At 43.4% G+C, this 21,068-nt stretch overlaps 1 protein-coding gene across 1 annotated transcript; it reads right to left on the bottom strand.

Moving 5' to 3' along the window:
- Positions 1 to 29: 29 nt before the first annotated feature.
- Positions 30 to 17,823, bottom strand: usp37 (ubiquitin specific peptidase 37). Its single transcript, XM_080752490.1, has 24 exons — positions 17,709 to 17,823; positions 15,500 to 15,715; positions 14,745 to 14,895; positions 14,056 to 14,141; positions 13,155 to 13,270; positions 12,125 to 12,202; positions 11,782 to 11,870; positions 11,573 to 11,657; positions 10,797 to 10,952; positions 10,162 to 10,293; positions 9,801 to 9,924; positions 9,219 to 9,469; positions 8,859 to 8,976; positions 8,225 to 8,304; positions 7,743 to 7,907; positions 7,483 to 7,536; positions 6,937 to 7,084; positions 6,559 to 6,766; positions 5,952 to 6,121; positions 5,222 to 5,282; positions 4,228 to 4,343; positions 3,574 to 3,643; positions 1,690 to 1,828; positions 30 to 1,422 (listed from the first exon to the last, which is right to left on the bottom strand). The coding sequence occupies exons 2-24, from the start codon at positions 15,668 to 15,670 to the stop codon at positions 1,335 to 1,337; spliced, it is 2,856 nt and encodes a 951-aa protein (XP_080608616.1). The 5' UTR covers positions 15,671 to 15,715; positions 17,709 to 17,823; the 3' UTR covers positions 30 to 1,334.
- Positions 17,824 to 21,068: the final 3,245 nt, after the last annotated feature.

The following is a 21,068-nucleotide window of genomic DNA, read 5'->3' on the forward strand; positions in this document are numbered from 1 at the left end:
ACAACTGGGCAAACTAACTCGATCATAGCTCACAGGAACATTAATCCTCCATGAACCATACTATACGTTGCTGTGAGCTTGCAGCTCTTTCGGTGTGTGGAACCTGCGCGCCGTGCAACTTAAATGAGGGCATTTCTGTTTGAGCACTGATTGTGTAACATGGCAAGTAAATAGTTACACAGAAAACTCATTATTTTAATCAAACTGCGTTGTTGAAACTAGTATAAATTGTCCTTGAACCTTTATCACCATTGTACAATATCCCACATCACTTCCTGCTCTTCAGTCTACAAGCAAGCAGCAGATCTGAATGACAATAGCAGAAAAAGTCTTAAAGTGTACTTATACTGGCCATTTAGTACAGGATGAAGAAAAATTATATTGTGCTGGGGCCATCAACAACTATATCGCAATAAATAGACAAAACTGTTAGACTTTAGAAGAGCAATCCTAGCTTATTTGCACATTAAAAACAGTGTTTGAGGTTTCACAAACATTCTAAAGCAGTTGTGCAACTTCCAATGTAAAGCTCGGCGTACATATATTCCTTAAGAAAAAAATGTTTCTTTAACTGGGAGGCACTAGGGTTTTCCCCCTAGAAGAATAGTTATAAAAGACAAGCCATGTTATTACTAGGGAGCAACTTGTTCTTTTTCTCTTAAGATTTTACAAAACATGGATAAAACAGACACTTGACAATAAACGTGTAAAGCATAATGAGCAAGTGGGGGTTCAAACAAACACCCCACTGAAACTCTTAAGACAGAACTGAAAAGCTGAACAGAATTGGCCAGTTTGTGCCAGAAAATAAATATTGCACCACATGTATCTGAATACACAACCCTCTAACTCTAGATTAGCTTATACTCCAACATAGAATATATCTTTATTCATATATATTGGAAATTAAAGGTCTCAAAACCATACAATCCAAGGGGAACCACTTGGTGTCTGATAAAGGAGACGGTATGAATGACCGAATGAATGACAAGTTGAACTGCCAAGAGAACAAGTTTTTACAAAAGTAAATAAGAAAATATGCACCCCCAAAATGAGGAGGAAAAAGTCTCCCCACAAGAAAAACAAAATTGTACAGTATTTCTTTAAACTGTATTTTCTGTTTATCTTTAACGAGTCTTGAAAGTTTGCTGCCTGTGGTTTGCAAACCAAGTCTGGCTTCTAGCGTTCTGCACAGGAAGGGGGAGTGCCTGAAGACGACCAAAACGGACGGCGATCAGTAGTACTTGAGTTCTTTCACTGTAAAATCTGTTCACAGAAGAGAGTTCTTTCTACCAGAGAAGAGTGTTAGTGTGTGTTTAGGTAGCATGGAATGCTCAAAGGGGTTGCAGGACACTCCTTCCTGCCTCTGATGCTCCGCTGGCCCCGTTCCTCTCCATCTCAGATAACTCCTCAAAAACATCCCTGAGGACAACATTATCACATGAACAGAACATTAGGCCTAGGATTATTGAATGCTTTAACCAGTGAAAATAGCAGATATACAAGCTCACAGCTGCGAGCTTGTAGATCTGCTATTTTTGAAAAATCGTGAAAATTAATGAAGATTTTTCAATATGGAAACGATTATGAAAAATAATCACGATTTTATGTCAAATAATTGCGATCAGACGATTATGTAATAATTGTGACAGCCCTAGGTAGTATGGGATGTCTGTTTCATCAACTCACTTGTGCATGTAGAAGAAGATGTACCCGCTGCGGTCACGGTCACGCTGGACAGTGGCTTCCAGTGTGCGCGACACATCCAGGTCATTGTAGGTCAGCCACGACTGCTTCTTCATGTCATACACGTCACTGATGTAATGACCTGTTTGGAGGACAAAGATTGTTGTTTTTCAGTCCAGTTTGAGACCATCTCAAGTCAGTTCCCATCAGCTACGAGTCTTAAAGGGGTGGTGACATCCAAAAATAAATTTTGAGTTTTTTATGCTTTTTTTAATGTTTCCTGGCCTCAATTGCACCAAAAAAAACCGCAACTTTTGACATGCATTGGTTTTCCTGCTATCTGTGTGTTTCTGCCGGTTTCTGCATAATGAGTCTCTGATGCTTCGTTCATTGGCTACTGGACGTCGACGTCGCAGTCCACTCGCCCCAGACTCCCCGCCCCTCTCCTCCTCCTGGGCTCTACTCTCTCGCATAGCTCTCCCTGTCTGTACTCTGTATTTCTCCACAGCCCAAGTTTTGAGGAAGTCATCTCTACATTATATTGTCCTTTAATTGTAAATATGGGCATATAAAATACATGTGTCCATTCAAATATCTTATTTACATCAATATCCTTCATATCAAGTAGTCTGTTTATGCTTTGGTGAAATAATTAAAATCGCTATTGTATCGCATTGTATTTGCGCACTGCTCCCCGGGTTACAGAGCTACGTGGAAGCTCCCTCCTCCGTCCTCTGTGTCAGAGGCTCAGAGCACAGTGCACTGTTCCCCGGGTAGAGATCAGTGGAATCCCCCTCCTCCTTACCGACACTCTGTGTCAGCTGTATCTGAGCACCGTGCTCTGTTCCCCGGGTAGAGCTCAATGGAACCTCGCTCCTCCTTACCGACACTAGGCTATGTCTGCTGTGACCGTGCACAGCGCACAGCCGCACACACCCACTCACTGGCCACCGGCACGGGCCAGCGAGCAGAGAGTAAAACGCTATGATAAACACAAGCAATATGTGGACAATGTGGTTCTCTAAACTGAGGAAAAGGAGCGTGAAGTTTTTCTGCATAGCGGAGCGGAGCTGTTACCGCGGCGCGGGCGGTCTAAATTGAACTCCGCGAAGGTACATCTGTAACCACAAGGCTCCGGTAATGTATCGTTCCCGGGGTAAGAAAAAACACCCGCGCCTCGGCTCGTATTGAACACCCGCTGAGCCTCTTTAGCTGCCATGGTTGTGTCTTGTGTGTGTCTGTGTCACAGTCACTGCATGTGTTAGTGTGTCTTGTGCGAAAGCAATTATCCGAGCACGCATCTCTCAGTGTGTTGGAGGGGCGGCCGCAGATCTGTATGTGCGTGTGCGTGCGTGCGTGCGTGTGTGTGCGTGGCCACTGGGTCGGGACCATAGTTAGGGCTGACAAGTGATTGATTTGTATTAATAATCAAAATCTACAAAGTTACTAGTATAAAGCCTCCAAATGATTGTAGTGGAGGGAAGTGCATTTGCCTCTGAGATGTAGTGGAATAGAAGTATAAGAATTGAAAATTGGAAATACTCAAGTAAAGTACAAATACTCAAAATTGTACTCAAGTACATGTAGTTACTGCACCATACTAATATTTGTTAGAATGAGTGGGAGAGAGAGGCTCCCCTGGTGGTGAGAGGCTCCCCTGGTGGTGAGTATAGAGTATTTCAGGTGACAGACCGTTTTTCATGAGGGCCCATAAGAGAGAGAAACCATGGCTCCATGGAGTGGATTTTCAAGTTTAAACATTTCAAAACATGTTTTTAGGACCAGGGCAAAGACTTTTATGATTGGTAAAAACAGAATGTCATTATACCTTTAACAAATGAATAACGCAGTCACATTGCGAGGCCATTCAGACACAGGTGTGCTTACCGGAGGATGAGCTGCTCCCGATGTGACTGACTACACTGATGAGTCTGAATGAGTTTGGCAGGTCTCCACTCTGCAGGTTAAAGGGGAATTGTGTCATTTCAAACCACTAGTGTGCTTGTGTTCACTAAAACCTGGAAATATGCAGCAAATATTGAATGTAAAATACAGTTGACCAAATTTCCAGAGATGGCCTGTTTGGAAAAATGAACCCTCAGACCCGTTAACAGTAATAAACCGCCAGAGACGTCCTTGTTAAATGGAATCCTATGCAGCCACCCAACGTCAAGGTATACCTTAAGCTACTTATGGTGAGGTAATCTTAATTTTTTTAGAGTGTGGCCTGGCTGTTTGGGGACTGGGAAAGAGGGAGTCCATTTTGTTATGTTACACCTAGGGACCTATAGCCTGGGTCGTAACAGCCTAGTTAGTGCACCTTGGGAATCTGGCCCATCTTGTCTAGCTCATCTCTATACTGGGATGAAGCGTAATGCGAAGGGGGAAACAATATATAACATGAAACCTCCATTTCCTGATGATATTTCCAGGGTATTTATACTAGCAACAGTGGAAATGTTACATATTTTTGCCTTTAACAACCTTAGAGGTAAACATTTCAATATACATCTGTTTTCTGGCAGTAGATGAGCTACCTACCTCAGCATTCCTTTTTAGGTCCTCAGCCTCTGTATCGGTGTACTCCATGTCAAGCACATCCTCATTTCCAGAGTCTTCATCTGAGCACAGCAGCTCTGGTAAAGTGTTGTTGAACTCTGGTGGGTCAGGAGTAGAGAAAGGTGAAAAACTACTTAACCAAATTACACCTGGCATACACATTTTGGGCAAACCCCCATATGTATTTATTTTTTAAAGATGGCCAATCTACAAACTCAACACCACACGTTGTGGGCTTGTAGATGTTCTATTTTCAGTATTTGTCCTACGACAACGTAGGACTTAAGTGGTTTTGTACAATTATTAATTCTGAATGAATGAATAAAGAATAATTAATTCTGCAGCAGTTTTGGAAAAATGTACAATTATCGGAATTCACATGAAAAAGGCCCTGAAAAGTCTTTAGTTTGCGTTTGGATGAGCTTGTTTCAGTGTCTAAGGGTTACAATAGGCATTGTACACAAGTTTAACTTTGGGATGAAAAGACAGAACCTTTGAAAAGTAAGCACAACGCAATTATAGTTGAACTCTTGGTATTGGTATAACTGGCCACTTCAAACAAGGAACTAGAGTATATGAGATATATTTTCCCCATTCTCGATTTGGATTTATAACATTTCCTACAATTGAATTTCAGTACTGTAATTTGACCAGAATTTGATTTATATGAACTTTTGATTTCTATAGAGGGTATGCGTGTGACATCATCATCATACCTGGAAATTATGCGGGAACGCTTACTGAGTGGCAAAAAACTACTTTCTGGCCTTGACAGCCCATACATCCAAACAGAAAAGTCATATCTGAATGCATTAAACAACGTTAAATTCACTTTGCCACTCGATTTGCCATTCACTTTATGCATGTGCATACCCTCTATTATGGGAGGGTCAGTGTATATAAAATGTAATTCCACAGAATCCCCACAACCGAGTTACACTGAACTCATCTCTCATGGTGGGGTTACAATCTGTACCTTGCAAACTCAGTTCCGTGGCTCTCTTCAAATCATCATCCTCTCTCATCTCTTGGGCCTCCTGTAAGGGGTCGAGGGAGAGAACATTGGTTCGGGTACACACCTCCATTCCAAAACCCCACCATTCCGAAGATTGACTTCCATTATTCGGAATGGTGGGGTTTCCCATTGTTCTATAAGACCCCACCATTCCGAAAATCAGAAACACCACCATTCCGAATATGCAGTTTCATTTTCACCCACCTCCATCCACCCCCACCAACCTCCACCCACTTTCCTGCCCCTTGGAGTCGGGTGAAAGTGGGTGGAGGTGGGGGGGCCGAAGTGGGTGGATGTGGGAGAAAGTGGGTGGAGGTGTGTGAAATTGGGTAGAGGTGGCTGGGTTAAAGTTGGTGGAGGTGGGTGGGTGGAGGTGAGTGAAAGTGGGTGGAGGTGGGAGGAAGTGAGTGGAGGAGGGGGAAAGTGGTTGGAGGTGGGTGGGGGGGGTGAACGTGGGTGAGGTAAAGTGGGTGGAGGTGGGTGAAAGTTAAAATCATTTTTGTGGAGGTGGGTGAAAGTTAAAATAATTTAAATTTCGGAATGGTGGGGTTTCGGAATGGTGGTGTTTCGGAATGGTGGGGTTTCGGAATGGTGGTGTTTCGGAATGGAGGCCCCGTCCCCCATTGGTTCAGTCAAGACTTGATGATGGGGTCTTTCGACAGACTCCCGTTTTCCAACGTTCCCTACTTACATGTTCCTGAAGGCTCTGTGCCAGGGCTTGCTGCAGCTCCTGCTCTTCTCTCTCCTGGTCCAGACTGTACTGCTGCTGGACCCAGTCCAGCTCGCCCTGCTGCTGCACGCCGTCTGGAGTCTGGTTCTCCTTGTTCTCATCCATGGTCAGGTCCAGGGAGGCCAGAACATCTGCAACATGTAAAGGAAACAATAGACATACAGTACATGTCAGACCATTTTATCAGCTAAACCAGCGGTTCTCAAACAAAATGGGGTTGCTGGGAGGTGCCATTGGGGTTGCCAATTGGCTACCAAAAGAATAAGCAATATATTTCAAGAAACTGTAAAGAAAAAGGAATACTGGGGTCACCAAATCATTTCCCTCGTATTATGGGGTCGTGGTATGAAAAAGTTTGAGAACCCCCTGAGCTAAACCAATCTCCGTTTGTGCAAGCTTAAGGTCTAATTGACTTTGAATAAATCTCCATTCATGACATTTCCCCCCCCTTGCACACGTTGAGCATGTAGATTGGCTATTTTCAGCAAATGTCTCTCCCCCCCCACCCCCCCACCCCCAACAGGGGTGCTAAGGTTTATGTGGTTAAACTTGTAGTAATATACTGTACCCGCAGGCTGTTTGCTCTCCGTCTCCAGACCGCAGTGATAGTCCAGCTCCTGAACGTCAGCATCCCCAAAGCCTGTGTCGGGACTGTTGGTTGGCTCATCCTCCAGGGGGGATTCAGCAGGGAGCCCCACCTCCTGTCGACTCATGGCCATCACTGCAGCCAGCATCTCATCGTCGTTCAAGTCTTGTGGCCCCTCTGTCGACCCCCGCTGAACCAACACACACAAATTGATGCATGTAGTCTTACAACAGTCTCCAACTGATGTGTTGAGAAGCAATTTATTTAAAGTGCAAATGGTATAGCGGGCTAATGTCCTTTCTTTGCACCAGGCAGATATAGATATAAACTTCGAATCGTCTAATCTGGCAGTACACCCACCTCTTCTGGCCGATCATCCTCGTCAGGGATGACCTCGCTAAGGTGTCGCTTGCGGCTCCCATTCGTCTTCTTGTTCAGTTCCTCTTCACTGTCCGAGTCCAGGAGCATGGAACTACAGCTGGAAGTGGCTACTTTACCACCAGCCCTCCTGAACACACACACACACAATATCATAGTAAAGTAATTAGTAAGTAATTAAAAAAACGTTTTTTTTTTGTTTTTGTTTTTTTAATGACTGGCACTTTTCTGTGAAGTGGACAATGTAGATAATACAAATAACAATTTAGGCATTTAGCAGATGCTCTTAATCCAGAGCGACTTACAAGGCAATAGACCTTATTCACACCGTGGTCATCTTTGATCACATGACCACGTCGGGTGGCAAGCAGCCAATCAGAAGCTTCCGCAGGTGGGTCGTGCCTTAACCCAAAATGCTGTTTTGAGCTTCTGACTGGCTACTTCAAATAATAAAACAAATAAAACACCAGCCACCTTCTAGTTACTAGCATACATTTAATCATCCACGTAAATGGTGCAAGCATTTACCGGAGAGGTGCTGAAGATGAATTGACTGACTGGGAGGTCTTGAGTGTTCGGGACCTTAAATAAATAAAGAAAAGGTAACAGGTCAGAATTCACACCATTTCGTTTTCTTTCAGACACCAAACTATTCTATTATGAGAAGGTAGGTGGGTAGCTCGCATTTAGATGGTGATCTCTGTGTGTGTGTGTGTGTGTGTGTGTGTGTGTGTGTGTGTGTGTGTGTGTGTGTGTGTGTGTGTGTGTGTGTGTGTGTCCGTCCTTACAAGGCTGCTTGGGCACTCCAGCACAGGCTGAGAGGAGGCCGCGTGGCTTCTGTGCAGTGGGATGACAGGGTCAGGTAGCGAGGAATCATCACCTGTTGTCCCAGCTTGCTGTTCATAGAAAGCTGGGCGTTGAAGCTGTAGCGCTTCAGGTGGAGGATGAGCACCCTGTGGGTGTGGACGTGTGAGGGAACGAGAAAGAATTGGTGAAAAGGGGAGCACTGCTTTCCATGCAAAGTAGTGGCTGACTGTATATACATTATTTGAAACAAGTAAATACTGCATGTAGCATAATATGAAAGTTATTGTGGAGCAATAAAAACAGAGAATAACGTAATTTGTGCTAGGTATAACAAGACATTCAATTAAAGCTATTAAGGTTCTGGGTGAGCAGTTGTGTGTGTGTGTGTGTGTGTGTGTGTGTATATGTGTGTGTGTGTGTGTGTGTGTGTGTGTGTGTGTGTGTGTTTAAGTGTGGCCTTTACCTGGGCAGTTTGCTGAATTTGTGCATCACTGTTGCAGACTTTCCACTGCACTTCTCACACGAGTACTCGATTTCTTCCATCTGTAAAAAGGATGTTGCGATATTAACACTACTGGTGCCAACCCTGAGTTTCCCAAGTTTGTATAGGTACCACCCCTGTGCCAACCCCGAGTTTGGGCCGCTTGAAAGAATGTTTCTTTCAAGATTTTTTTTTTTTTTTTTCAAAAATATTTTTTGGACCTCCAGAAATGTAATAGGCATGATCGCGATCGCGAAATTGAATGTTTAACCCCCATACCAACCCATTCTTTCAAACATAGCAGCCATGTTTGTTTACATCTGAAGAAAACATAATGGCTGCTAAATCATGAATGCCTGAACAGATTTCCAAAGCGGATTTTTTTTTGTTTGAAAGCTGTGAATCGTGGTGCATGATCTAGGCATGGGCGTGCACGATCCGTGCACTATGAATTACATGGAAGTCTATGGAGACCATGGCATCTTGGACCTTCAAAGAGATTCATTCATTGCAACTTAAGTGTTAACTCAGTTTTCACTTGTTTTAATAACTCAACACTGCGGTGTGTAAAAAAAACCATTACACATCAAATCCATGTTGGGGGTTCAAGCCTCACCCTGAAGAAGAGGTCCAGGGAGTCCTGGATGGAACGCAAAGGGAGGGTCTTCTTTCTGCGCGGCAGATCGATGGACAGGTCGTTGAACTGCTCCCTCTTGGTCACCGCCTCACCACAGCTGCAGCACACACGCAGGATAAGAAAGAAATAGATAGTAAATTAAAACATTTTAACTCATCTTTTCTTTTCTCTAATTACATTTTAACACTCATCTTTTCTTTTCTCTAATTACGATCTAAAATATGATCCCTTGTTGTAAAAAAACTACGTTTACAACAGGAGTTTAGCGAAGAATCCTACACAAAACATTATTTGCTCACATATGGCAATTCCAAAGAGGGTTAGGGTTAGCGGTCTCACCATTTGCAGGTGATGGTGTGCTGCACCTCAAACTCCATGTTGACCACCACAGGGCAGGTGTAGATGCGCGAGGTGTCGGCCTCCTCGCTGGGCTCTGCCTTGGTGACCGGCGATGTAGCTGCCGTCGCCTGTTGGCCATCGTCCCACACTGCAGACGAGGATGTGGCCGCATCGTTCCTCCAGCTCTTGTTCATCTTCTCCACGTCCTCCTTCAGCTGGTCCATGCACTGGCTCAGGAACTCATGGGCATCCTGGAAAGACACCACGACAATTCAATCCAAGACTAGGGATGGGACGATAATGGTTTATCGTGATAAAAAAAAAACACTCGCGATAATCGCATTTTGGAGATTTACATTTATTGTAGATCTGCTATTTTTTGGCAAATGTTCTGCCCCACGATTATGGATGTTGGGGATATTTTGATTATCACGATAATATCGTAAATTCCTATTTTCCGGAAAATATTGTAAGTTTTGGATCTGAGAGGCTAAATCTTCAAATGGTGGTCTGTGGCTTAATACTTAATAAATAATGGAGCTTCTACAGACACTAAAAGGACACTGATGTTACTGTTCTTACATTTTGCATGTATCCAGAGAAGCGCTCGGCCGTGGCGGAGATGGCGCTCTTCACCTTCCTCAGGAGGTCCTTCTTTGTCTCTGGACAGCCCACATCCTTCTTTGCCATGAGGTGGGCAAAACGCCTATAAGGATCAAACATACCAAACTAAAGTCACCCAAACCTTGACTGAAGCCGTGCAGCGCGCAATGGAAACAAAACCAGAACCAAAAAACAAAACAAAAAAAAGGTTCAGGTTCTGGGAAGTTCTGGTTCCGCGTCGTAGTGGAAAAGAGGCTTTGGTCTACACGTGTGCAAGTGCAAATGCCTGGCCCAGCTGGCATAAACGCAGCATAAATCAAATCCATTTGTGTCGTGTTACCTGAGCAGTGCGTTGATGGGCACCTTCTTCCAGGGGATGCCTTGTCTTAACATATCATTGTTGAAGGAAGGGAGGCTGAACAGAGATTGCAGAATGGCGTTCATGTAGCACGTGTTACCAAGGTTGGAGAACCTACAGCAAGTTGAGCAGGGAGGATTAGTCAACAGCACATGTTCCCAATAGAATTACACAGCTCTACCACCACCACCACCAATGATTCTTTTGTCAAAATGTATAATAGACAGAAAACATTTCTGCTGTGGCACTACTAGAATGTAATGTGCTATGGATGTTAACTATAGGCACAGCAGGACAACATGAACATGTTATTTCAGAATTATCCTTCCCCAAATAATTCAGATATTGGAAGAGTTAAGATATTCTCTTAACTCTTACAATGGCACTAAAGCATAAATCACATTTGATAATATAGTTTGTGTGTTGTGCTTGTGCTGTGTGTATCACAATGAGTGGGGGGGGGGGGGGGGAGATATCTAATAAAAATAAAACCACCTTGGGTCTCTACTCTCTGGACAACACAACAAATGTTTGTGGGGGTGTAGGCACCAGCACCAGCCTCCCCTATCGGCCAATCAGCTTCACAGAGTGGCTGAGCTTTGGAGACCTGCACTCACCCTTGCAGAGGGGGCTGGGGCTGAGCCAGGGCCGATGGTCGTTGCTTGTTCCAGCCACCGTACTCCAAGGATGGTCGCACTTTCTTGAATGGAGTGGAGTGGTTGGGCTGCATGAGGCTTCTCTTGGCTGCAGGATACTGGGTTGCACTGGATGGCCTGAAGGAACAGCGAGGACATGCAGATTAGTAAATGTTAATGTTAGGGCTGTCACAATTATTACATAATCGTCTAATCGCAATTATTTGACATAATCGTGATTATTTTTCATAATCATCATAATCGTTTCCATGTTGAAAAATGTTCATATTTTTGTTTAAGTAAAAAAATTGTGGAAATAGCAGATCTACAAGCTCAACACGTCGCATCGCGACGCGTTGTGAGCTTGTAGATCGGCTATTTCCACTATCAATGTTCTTTTTTTAAGTATAAAGTAAACAGAAATGTAATTGTCAACGACAAAAACACAATTAAATTGTTAATCACAATTATTTGAGTGACAATTACTCGTCATGTAAAATGTCATAATCGTGACAGCCCTAGTTACTGTTAATTGTTTAACTGAAAAGTCCCGTCATGTTTCGATTTACTTCTCAAATGTTTGGGTGCCATCACTGACTTGTCCAAAGAAATGTTCCTTGTACTACATGCGCAAATGTAACAATCTGGGGGAAAATCTTTGAAACACCTGCTCTACCTCCTTAGCCACAGCCACCCCAGGAGTATATTACTTCATTGTAACCATTCCCTTCAAATACCTGTATGTATAGCGATCTTACCTGTCCAAGAAAGAGCTGTAGTCTTTAGTCACTGATCGGCTGCCATAAAATGAAGTGGGCTGGAGAGGGGTTGAGTTCAGTGGAGCTAATAGTCAAGACATAAAGGGTCAAGTGTCTCACATTAAACAACATCCAATTAACAGCCCAAGTCTTGCTTTTTCAGTTTCTGTAATAGCAAAAAGGCAATTTGATAATTAATATTGTTGTACCTGAGCTACGGTTCTCCTCACCCTGTTCCAGTTTCTTTTTGCAGCTTAACAGGAACTTCCGGGATGGGTCCGACGTCGCCTTATTATTGCTGAGGATAAAACATAACTTAAAATAAATTATTTACCATAGTTTTGTGTGATATATACCAGTTACATATCTAACCAAAAGAACACACAGCCATCTAAATTGCACATTCTGCCGTTTTGATACTGCAGCAGGCTATTCTTCCCAATGTTACAAAATTCCAAGTCTCGTCCTTCTCACTTCAACACTGGTCAGTTTGTGAATTGAGCATGTCCAGGTGTTTTTAATTATTAAAAGAAGATTCATCACATGCTTTACCTTGACGAGTCATTTTCCTTGGGATAGTCCTCAGTCAGGTCACTGTCAGAGGTCAGCAATCTCTTCCTCTTCTCACTCCTTGAAAAGCAAACATACAGCATGCGTAATGAAGCCAAGGCAACAAACAGTCAGCCTGAAATGACATTTGTTTCCATATTTGGTAGACTAGCCATCTGGGAGCGTATCATCATTTGGACATAACATCTGTTCGGCGTCCCATCTTTTCAACGCGGGTGAATGTCAACCTGGTGAAATGCTAACCTGCCGACGCTGGAGAATGCTAACCTGGTGAATTTTACCCTCAGTAATACTGAAGACCTAAACCCTTAGTCGAAATGATGGGACGTTGAAATAGCGAGATTTCACCTAGCCATCTTGCATTGTTCAAATAAAAATCAAACCTCGGTTCGAAGTGGAGCGGTGAATTTGAGCAGCTGTACCCTATGTGAGTGAGTGAGTGAGTGAGTAAACTGTGCCTGTGAGTGAGTGGTGAGTGTGCCTGGCCTGCACAAAACAGCGCCCCTCCTTTAACTAGTGTGTTGTGTGTGGCCACTCAAGGTATTGCCAGGCTACGGACACGGCCACCCAGCCAGCCACCCACCCACATACCCACGGACATACCTGTCTATTGGGAGCGCTTTCACCGCTCCAAAAAATCAAACCTCGGTTCGAAGTGGAGCGGTGAATCTGAGCAGCTATACCCTGAGTGTGTTGCTAAATGCCTAAACTGTAAACTGTAAACTGTGCCTGTGAGTGAGTGGTGAGTGTGCCTGGCCTGCACAAAACAGCGCCCCTCCTTTAACTAGTGTGTTGTGTGTGGCCACTCAAGGTATTGCCAGGCTACGGACACGGCCAGCCAGCCAGCCAGCCAGCCACCCACCCAGCCACCCAGCCACGGACATACCCACGGACATACCTGTCTATTGGGAGCGCTTTCACCGCTCCAAAAACAAAACTATTACAGCGGGGGGATATCGTCTGGCAAAAATAAATGAGTATAAAACAAATAAATAAAGTAAAAGAGTTGAACCTGTTTTCCGAGAGGCCTGTGCGGATGGGAGTGGAGGGTGCTCGGCTGGGGCTGCCCAAGGGCTTCCGCGGTGTGGTGTCCTCCCTACCGTCCACACTCTGGCGCCTTGGGGTGGTCTGAAAGTGGGAAGGAAGGATTTTTAATTCATAAGTAGATAGAGATAGCAAGATTCCCTATAAGCACAGAAATGCAGAAACAATGTGCAAAATGATGCTTCGTTTTGTTATAATATAGACCCTCCAGGCAAAAATCGATTATGCGGACTAAAATCCTTGATTATGTGGGCAAATATCCTTGATTTTGAGATATGTTTTTTTTTATATGTGATTTTATGCAGTGAAATATAATGATAGTTTTGTACCGTTTGGTAGTTTGGAGGGTATTCGTTACTCTACATCTGCATGTCATACGTGAAATTCATCCCCTGCATTTACCCATGCCAACATCCAAGGGGGTGAACCAGTGACCTTCGGACTCCCAGGCAACCACACTACCCAATCATCTACTATAGAAGCTACGTATGCTTGTGCGGGAACCCCTACTGAGTGGCAAAAACTACTTTCTGGCCTTGACAGCCCATACATCTAAACAGAAAGGTCTTATCTGATTGTATTAAACAATGTTAAATCAACATAGCAGCTGTACGCTGTATGTTTGCATACAAATCCACCATAGACATGTTGAGCTACTTTCTGTCAATAAATTCTGTGCAGGCGATTATTTTTCTAAGTGTTGGAAGCGCTCGTTTCCAATAATGCAAAGTACTGCTGAAACGGGTGGAACGCAAGACAATTGAGTGATTCACAACGAGCGCTTCCAAACTCCCAACACTCAATGCTGCTCAACGTTTTGCGTGTCTTGGTGGAAAAGTGCATACTTTCTATTCCCAAATATTGTATACCTGTCTTTCTCCAGATGGACTGGTCTCATTTTTGACAGGCCGGTTTCCCAGTACGAAGCTTGCGCTGCCATGTGACATTTTTAAAACTGCAAAGAAAGAAAGAAAACACGTGAGAACACAGAACTGGCACCAATAGGGTCAAATGTATGTTCTTTACACAGGGTTCCCACCCAGTTTACCAATTACCTGTAATTTCCAAAACTTTTCCAGAATATTTAACCCAATTTCCAGGACTATATAACAATAAGTCGCTTACTCCTATGCGCAATGCCCAAAGACAGGAAGTGTATGCCAGTGGTTCTCAACCTTTTCAGGCCGTGACCCCCGAAATAATCATATTTGAACTGGGAACGCTGACGAGCACTACGAGTTGAGGAATTTTGTATAACACGGTTCTATTGTGAAAATAGCCGATCTAAGCGTTGTGAGCATGTAGATCTGCTATTTTCACAATTTCTGCCTCTTATATTTGACAATTTGTCCAATGTTTAATTTGTCATTTCAGAGTTATTAACAAAATCAATAACCAAAGACAATGCATAGCTATTTTTTTCCAGGACCTTCCAGGACCCTTGATCAATTCCAAAACTTTTCCAGTACTGGAAAAATATTTTTCTAATTTCAAAATATTTCCAGGAATTTCTTGACCGTGGGAACCCCGTTTACAGTATGTAAGTGTTGTTCACTACCTTGTTTTCCTTGCTTCACCTTCTCCAGGTATTCTTTGGTCTTCTGGGTCAAAGCAGCGGACATTTTATCCAGGTTGATGCCGACGCCGTCCTTTAAAGTTAGCGTGATTCGGTTCTGGATCATGACAATGTGTTTCACATTCTGGTTGAGCTGAGGAAAAGGTAAAGAAATGATGTTCAAGACGTGCCTGTCAAATGTCACTGTTGTGCTTGCTCTAGCCATGTCTGTCTAACTCATAGCTACAGGAGAAGAAAGGAAAAAAAAGAAAAGAAAATACAAGCTTTGTGTATAACTGTGGTTGTAGATTCCCAAAGCTGGCATTTCCATTTCCTGTTCATTTTCCCATAGCTTAATTTGATTTGCAGCCGATTTGAACAGTCAACTGATATAGGAGCCAATCAAACAAAGCTTTGGGAAACTGAACCAGAAGACGTAATAGGTATGCCCCCTTCAAGAAACTGGGACTAGTTATGCAGTTAGAATGTCAGTCCCCCATATACAGTATATTTACAACTACATTACAGGTATATTAAATAATACACACACACAAATCCCAATCTAGTCCCAGTCTAGGGGGAACATTCGAACCAAAACAGCAGATGTATAACCGCACACCATGTTACAACAAGCTTGTAGTTTGACTATTTGGTGTTATTATGGGAAAGACAAATGTAGGGCCCTGGGGGATGTACCCCTGTCAAAGAGGGTTTAAGTTAGTTAAAATGGACAATTATGGTGGAAAACATAAATATACCTGGAAAATTTTATTTGGACCGCCACAGTTTAATTTGATGCACAGGGTGATTTTGTTGTCTTTCTCAAAGATGTCAAAGCTTCCCTCTCTCCACCTACAGGTGCCTACGTCTACACAGTTAATGCGGATCTTGATGGCATTAGATCCGCTGGAAAGCTTGGGCATGGCCATGGCTTGCTGTGCGGGTGGCACACTCTGAGGCTGCTCCAACAGATCCTAAAACCCATAAAAAATAAAGATACATGAATAAATAACATGTTTGCAACTAAGTTATTACATACAGTCAAAGTGACAAGCTTACACTGTTTTGAGTTTGCACGACTCATATGTCAGTAAGGACAACTGTCACCAAATGCTGGATGAAAATAGTTGCTCAATGATAGTTATTATCCAAAGACAGACTCTTATGTACAATGACAATTACCCCAGTGTTTAAATAGCCAAGCGTTGCATTCTTACCACTACAACGAACACATCCATGATAGTGTTATGGGCTGTCCAGTGTCCACACCAAGCACCAACTATAAATATGTCGCTCATCACTATAGTAGTTATAGTTGTAGCCACTTTAGCTAGATTGATGTAAAACAATATATTCATAGTAAGTCCTTTGTGTGCACGACTCATTACCAGTCTCAGTCAGTATATTTTTGACATGACACAAGAAAATCAAACCGCTAACAATTCAAAGCAAACTCAAGACAAAAGCCGCAGCACGTTTCAATCACACAACCACCCAAAATCTGAGAACCTGAACAAGATGCTTCCCAGTATAGATGTAAACTTTAACTGGCTAACAGTAAACAGTTACAACAACTTTATGCCCAGTGGTGTAAAGTAAATAAGTACAATGTTGAGGTATTTGTACTTTTACTTGAATTACTTCTACTACATTCCTGATCCCAATATTGTACTTTTACTCCACTACAATTATTTGAAAACTTAATTTACTAGTTACTTTGTAGAATTTATTAGAAAACATACATTTACCACTTGACCCACCCACTTTTTAATTTGAAAATAGCAGAACTACAGGCCCACAACGCGTCACGATGCAACGTGTTGTGAGCTTGTAGATGTGCCATTTTCAAAAGACGTAGGTCTACACAAAAAGACGTGACATTCTTCACAACTTAACTAGTAGCCTACGTTCTACTGTTGGAACTTTAAGGACATTTTTATGCCAATACTTTTGTACTTTTACTCAAGTACCGGTACATTTTTAATTCCGGACTTTCACTTACCAGTATTTCTACATTGCAACTATTGATATTTTTACTGTCTTTAGTAAAACTTTAACTGTCTTTAGTAAAATATTTGAGTATCTTTTCCACCACTCTTAACGCCCAATACAGCAGCAGCATCACAGGCTGCAGCTAACATAAATGACTGTACTGTGGAGCTAACGTTAGCCGTCGCACGGCTCCATAGGCTAACTAACGTTAGCTACTTAGTGTACACACTGTCGGTTGAACAGCTAAATGACTATGTAGCTACACATGGAGCCGCATTATTTAATGCTCTCCGACTACGAGGTGTGTAGCAAGCATTGGACGGGGGGGCAGAGACTAACAGGACCGGAGGTGTGTGGTGTATTTGGAGTGGCCAAAACACAGCGAGCTAGCGTCGGTTGAATGGACGTTGGGAAAAAAATATTGGGCCACCATTAGCGAACTAGCACGAAAGCTAAGCTAACGAGGCTAAACCTCAGTGTATCTGTTCTGCAACTAGCTTAGGGCAAGACCCACATTTAGAGTTAACATTTTTAACTCAAATCTTTGCTTCTGGGGGTCCCCGGAACAAAATATTTTGAGATGGGGTCCGCGGCCAAATATACATATCATTTTGGGGGTCCTTGACATGGCGACGTTTGAGAAGCACTGATATAGCAATTTCAGAAAAATGCTAAGATTTATAAGACATTTGTACAATCGGCCCATATATCAGTGGTTCTCAAACTTTGTCATGTCAAGGGACAAGGACCCCCAAAATGATATGTATTTGGCCCATCTCAAAATGCTTTGTTCCAGAGACCCCCAGAGAAGCAAATATTTGAGTTATGTTCACCCTGAATTTGGGTCTTGCCTTAAGCTAGATGCAGAATAGAAGCACACAGGCTAACTGTGTGGCTGGTTCTCGGTCGGTCGGCGGTTGAAAACACTGTCCCGGGCAACAACACTTCGTCCGCGGCGTCACGCGCGTTTCTTACCCGCTTGGCTTTGCTTGCTCCTCCGGGGGAAACTTTCAATTCGCAATAATTCCGATTTCTGAAGTTTTCGGGCGGCAGAAAGTTGGGTTTTTTGCCGGCATTCACCTCTGCTCCTCCTGGTGTGATGTTGTGTTGACACTGGACAGAGTAGACCCACCACCCACGACACACACAACACGTACGACGCCTCGCAGCGCTGCGCGATGATGGCGGGAATGGATTTTTTACAGCGGAAACGACGTTGACTTTAGTGGTCTCGCGATGTTTGAAGATCGTTTTATGTATTTATATATTTTTTTAGTACGGACAGTACGTGTGGTATGTTTCTGCAGTGCTGCCCCCGTCTGCACGCAAACAACTGTTAATAAAGTACTCCGTGTACAGTTTTTTAACCATTTTTTGTGTCTGTGAACATTTTTAACATCAACATAGCTACCTGTCCTGAACATCTGACAGAAACCATTCAAGGTCCTGGCAAGAACCTGGCAACTACCGCCCCATTTCAATTCTCTGATCCCAAAAAACTGATTTATGACTTTCAATCTGGCTTCAGAAAATCCGATTCCACAGACACATGCCTTCTCTATTTGAATGACCAAATCAAACGTGTGGTGGATTTGGGCAAATATTGTGGCATGATCATGCTGGACCTCCAGAAGGCATTTGACACTGTACATCACTCTATTCTGATTGAGAAATTAAAAGCTATCGGTCAGTGAGCTGGATGCAATCTTAGTGGGAGAGAACAGGTGGTGGACGGCACCCGGGAGCAGGTTAGGTTAGCGCCCCAGCCTGTGTCTTCCGTGAGGAAGAAGCCCAACAAACCCACGGTTAGGTCTTTAGGAGGGCCATTCAAGCCGCAAGCGGAGCCTGCAGCACCACCGTTGCCTATTGTGTACCATTGTGGCTCAAGAATCCACCACTCCTCCTGAGTGAAATGTCACCAGGTCCTGAGGTGAGAGCAGGAGTGGACATGGTGAGACGTAGGGGCCCGGACAGGAGTCAATCCACAGAGCCTAGTCCTTCCATGCGCCAGATTTCCTCTCTCTGTCTCGGCAGAGTAGTTCCAGAGCGGTGGAGTGAATGGTCCTGTCTTTTCCTAATGGGACTGATCGTGAGTAGCTACTGGGACGTAAGTCAGGACTTGATCAACCCCGGCTGGTTCACCCAAGTGAGGGTTATGATGTTGCGAGACCCAAAACCCAGATGAGCTTGGGATACGTACCAGGTGCATCCATGCAATGTTTATTCGTTTTGATTTGAATTTAGTCGTCAAACACTCACAATATATACCCCATTTTAATTATCTATCTGTCCACTATCATCTCATGTAAGTGTTGGACTGTCAGTATCAAAAAGCAAGACCTATATTATGTTTTACAAAAAACTTTGTCAGGGGGGTAGGTTGTTTCTACTTCCAGGAACAACTTTGTGGTTCGGTTCGGTTCGGTTCGGTTGTGCCTCTCAGACAACAAGGAAGTGACAGGGAAATGCACCCCTCCTTTCAAAGGAAAATTTTGATTTAGGGAAAAAATACTTTGTTGACATTAAAGATGAAAGAAAACATGTCTCTGAACACTTTCTATGAGTTTGAATTTTGTATAAATGATTTACTGGGACATTTAGAATAGCAAAACAACTGACCAATATAGATGGGAACAATCGGCCCGGTCAACGGGGTCGGTTGTTCCGGTGTGCTCACCATTTTTTATTTGAAATTGTGGCTTTTATGTTTGAGATTTCATTAAGAAAACACGACTTATGCCTCATTCACACTGCAGATATATAGTTGAACGTTTTGCTTGCTTGGTCAATGTTATCTCAATGGAAACCAGCTTTAAAGCTTTCAAAGCTATCTTTAAAGCTGGTTTCCATTGAGATAACATTGACCAAGCAAGCAAAACGTTCAACTATATATCTGCAGTGTGAATGCAGCATTTGCCTCATTCACACTACAGATATATAGGTGAATGTTTTGCTTGGTAATTCAATGTAATCTCAATGGAAACTAGAAGCAGTGCTCTTCCGAGCACAGGTCTCCACCAGGCTGTGCATCCTGGTGGTGCTACTGTATAATAGGCCAATGTAAAAAGGGTGGCATATGTTCTTCACCTTAGATCTTTCATAGCAATCGGACGCTGCATGCATGATTTGAAGCATTGTGTTCCAAAAATGTGTTTTGCTAAAGTCTACCTGCTGGTGGCGCTATAACAGGCCAATGTGAAAAAGGTAGCATTTGTTCCTTGACCTAGTGGGAATATGTGTGGCAAATTTCACGGTAATCGCAAGCTGCGTTGATGATTTGAGGCATTTTGTTCAAAAACGGAGCAATCCTGCAAACTTTGGAAGCCAATATTAGCCAATCAGGATGGAATATGAAATATCAGACGGATCGACTTGATCACATGACTATAGAGATACTGTGTACCGATTTGCGTGATTTTTGGATAAAATCTCAAGGAATAATAGGAAAAATTGTGTTTTACATAAGTCGGCCTCCTGGTGGCGCTATAAAAGGCTGATGTGAAAAATGCAGGGAAAGGGTTTTTCCTTGGCCTCTAGGGAATGCGCTTACAAAGTTTGAAACTGATCGATGGAGTTATAGGTAAAACCACAAATCGGCCTGTTATAGCGCCACCATGAGGCTGCTTTCAAAGATTTTAAGTGGCATTTCTTCTTCGACCTAGTGGGAACGTGTGTGCGCGATTTCATGATAATTGCACTTTGCGTTTGGGATTTGAGGCATTTTGTTCCAAACGGCTCAATCCTACAAACTTTGGAAGCCAATCTTAGCCAATCAGGATGGAATATGAAAAATCGGACAGATCCGTGTCGATCACATGACTGTCGAGATACTGCCTACCGATTTGTAGGATTTTTGGAACAAATCTGTAAGAGTAGTGCACAGAAATGTGTCTTGCGAACATCGGCCACTAGGTGGCGCTAGAAAAAGCCCATTTGAAAAATTTAGGGCAGAGGTTCTAGATTGGCATCCAGGGAATGTGTGTGCTCACTTTGGCAGCGACCGGGCCAACGGCGACTGAGATTAGCTGCACACAAACTGCGAGGACGCACGGACGGACGGACGCACGGACGGACGGACGCACGGACGGACGGACGCACGGACGGACGCACGGACGGACGGACGGACGGACGGAGGGGAAAACATACTCTCCCCTCAGCCTTCGGCTGGTGGAGACAACCAGCTTTAAAGATGCAGGAGACCCTGAGAACGAAGCTTTGAAAGCTTTAAAGCTGGTTTCCATTGAGATTACATTGAATTATCAAGCTAAACGTTCAACTATATATCTGTAGTGTGAATGAGGCTTAACAGTTCACAGACAGATCCAAGTTATTAAC

This window comes from Nannobrachium achirus (assembly GCF_963921795.1).
Source record: "Nannobrachium achirus genome assembly, chromosome: 22".
Taxonomy (NCBI): Eukaryota; Metazoa; Chordata; class Actinopteri; order Myctophiformes; family Myctophidae; genus Nannobrachium; species Nannobrachium achirus.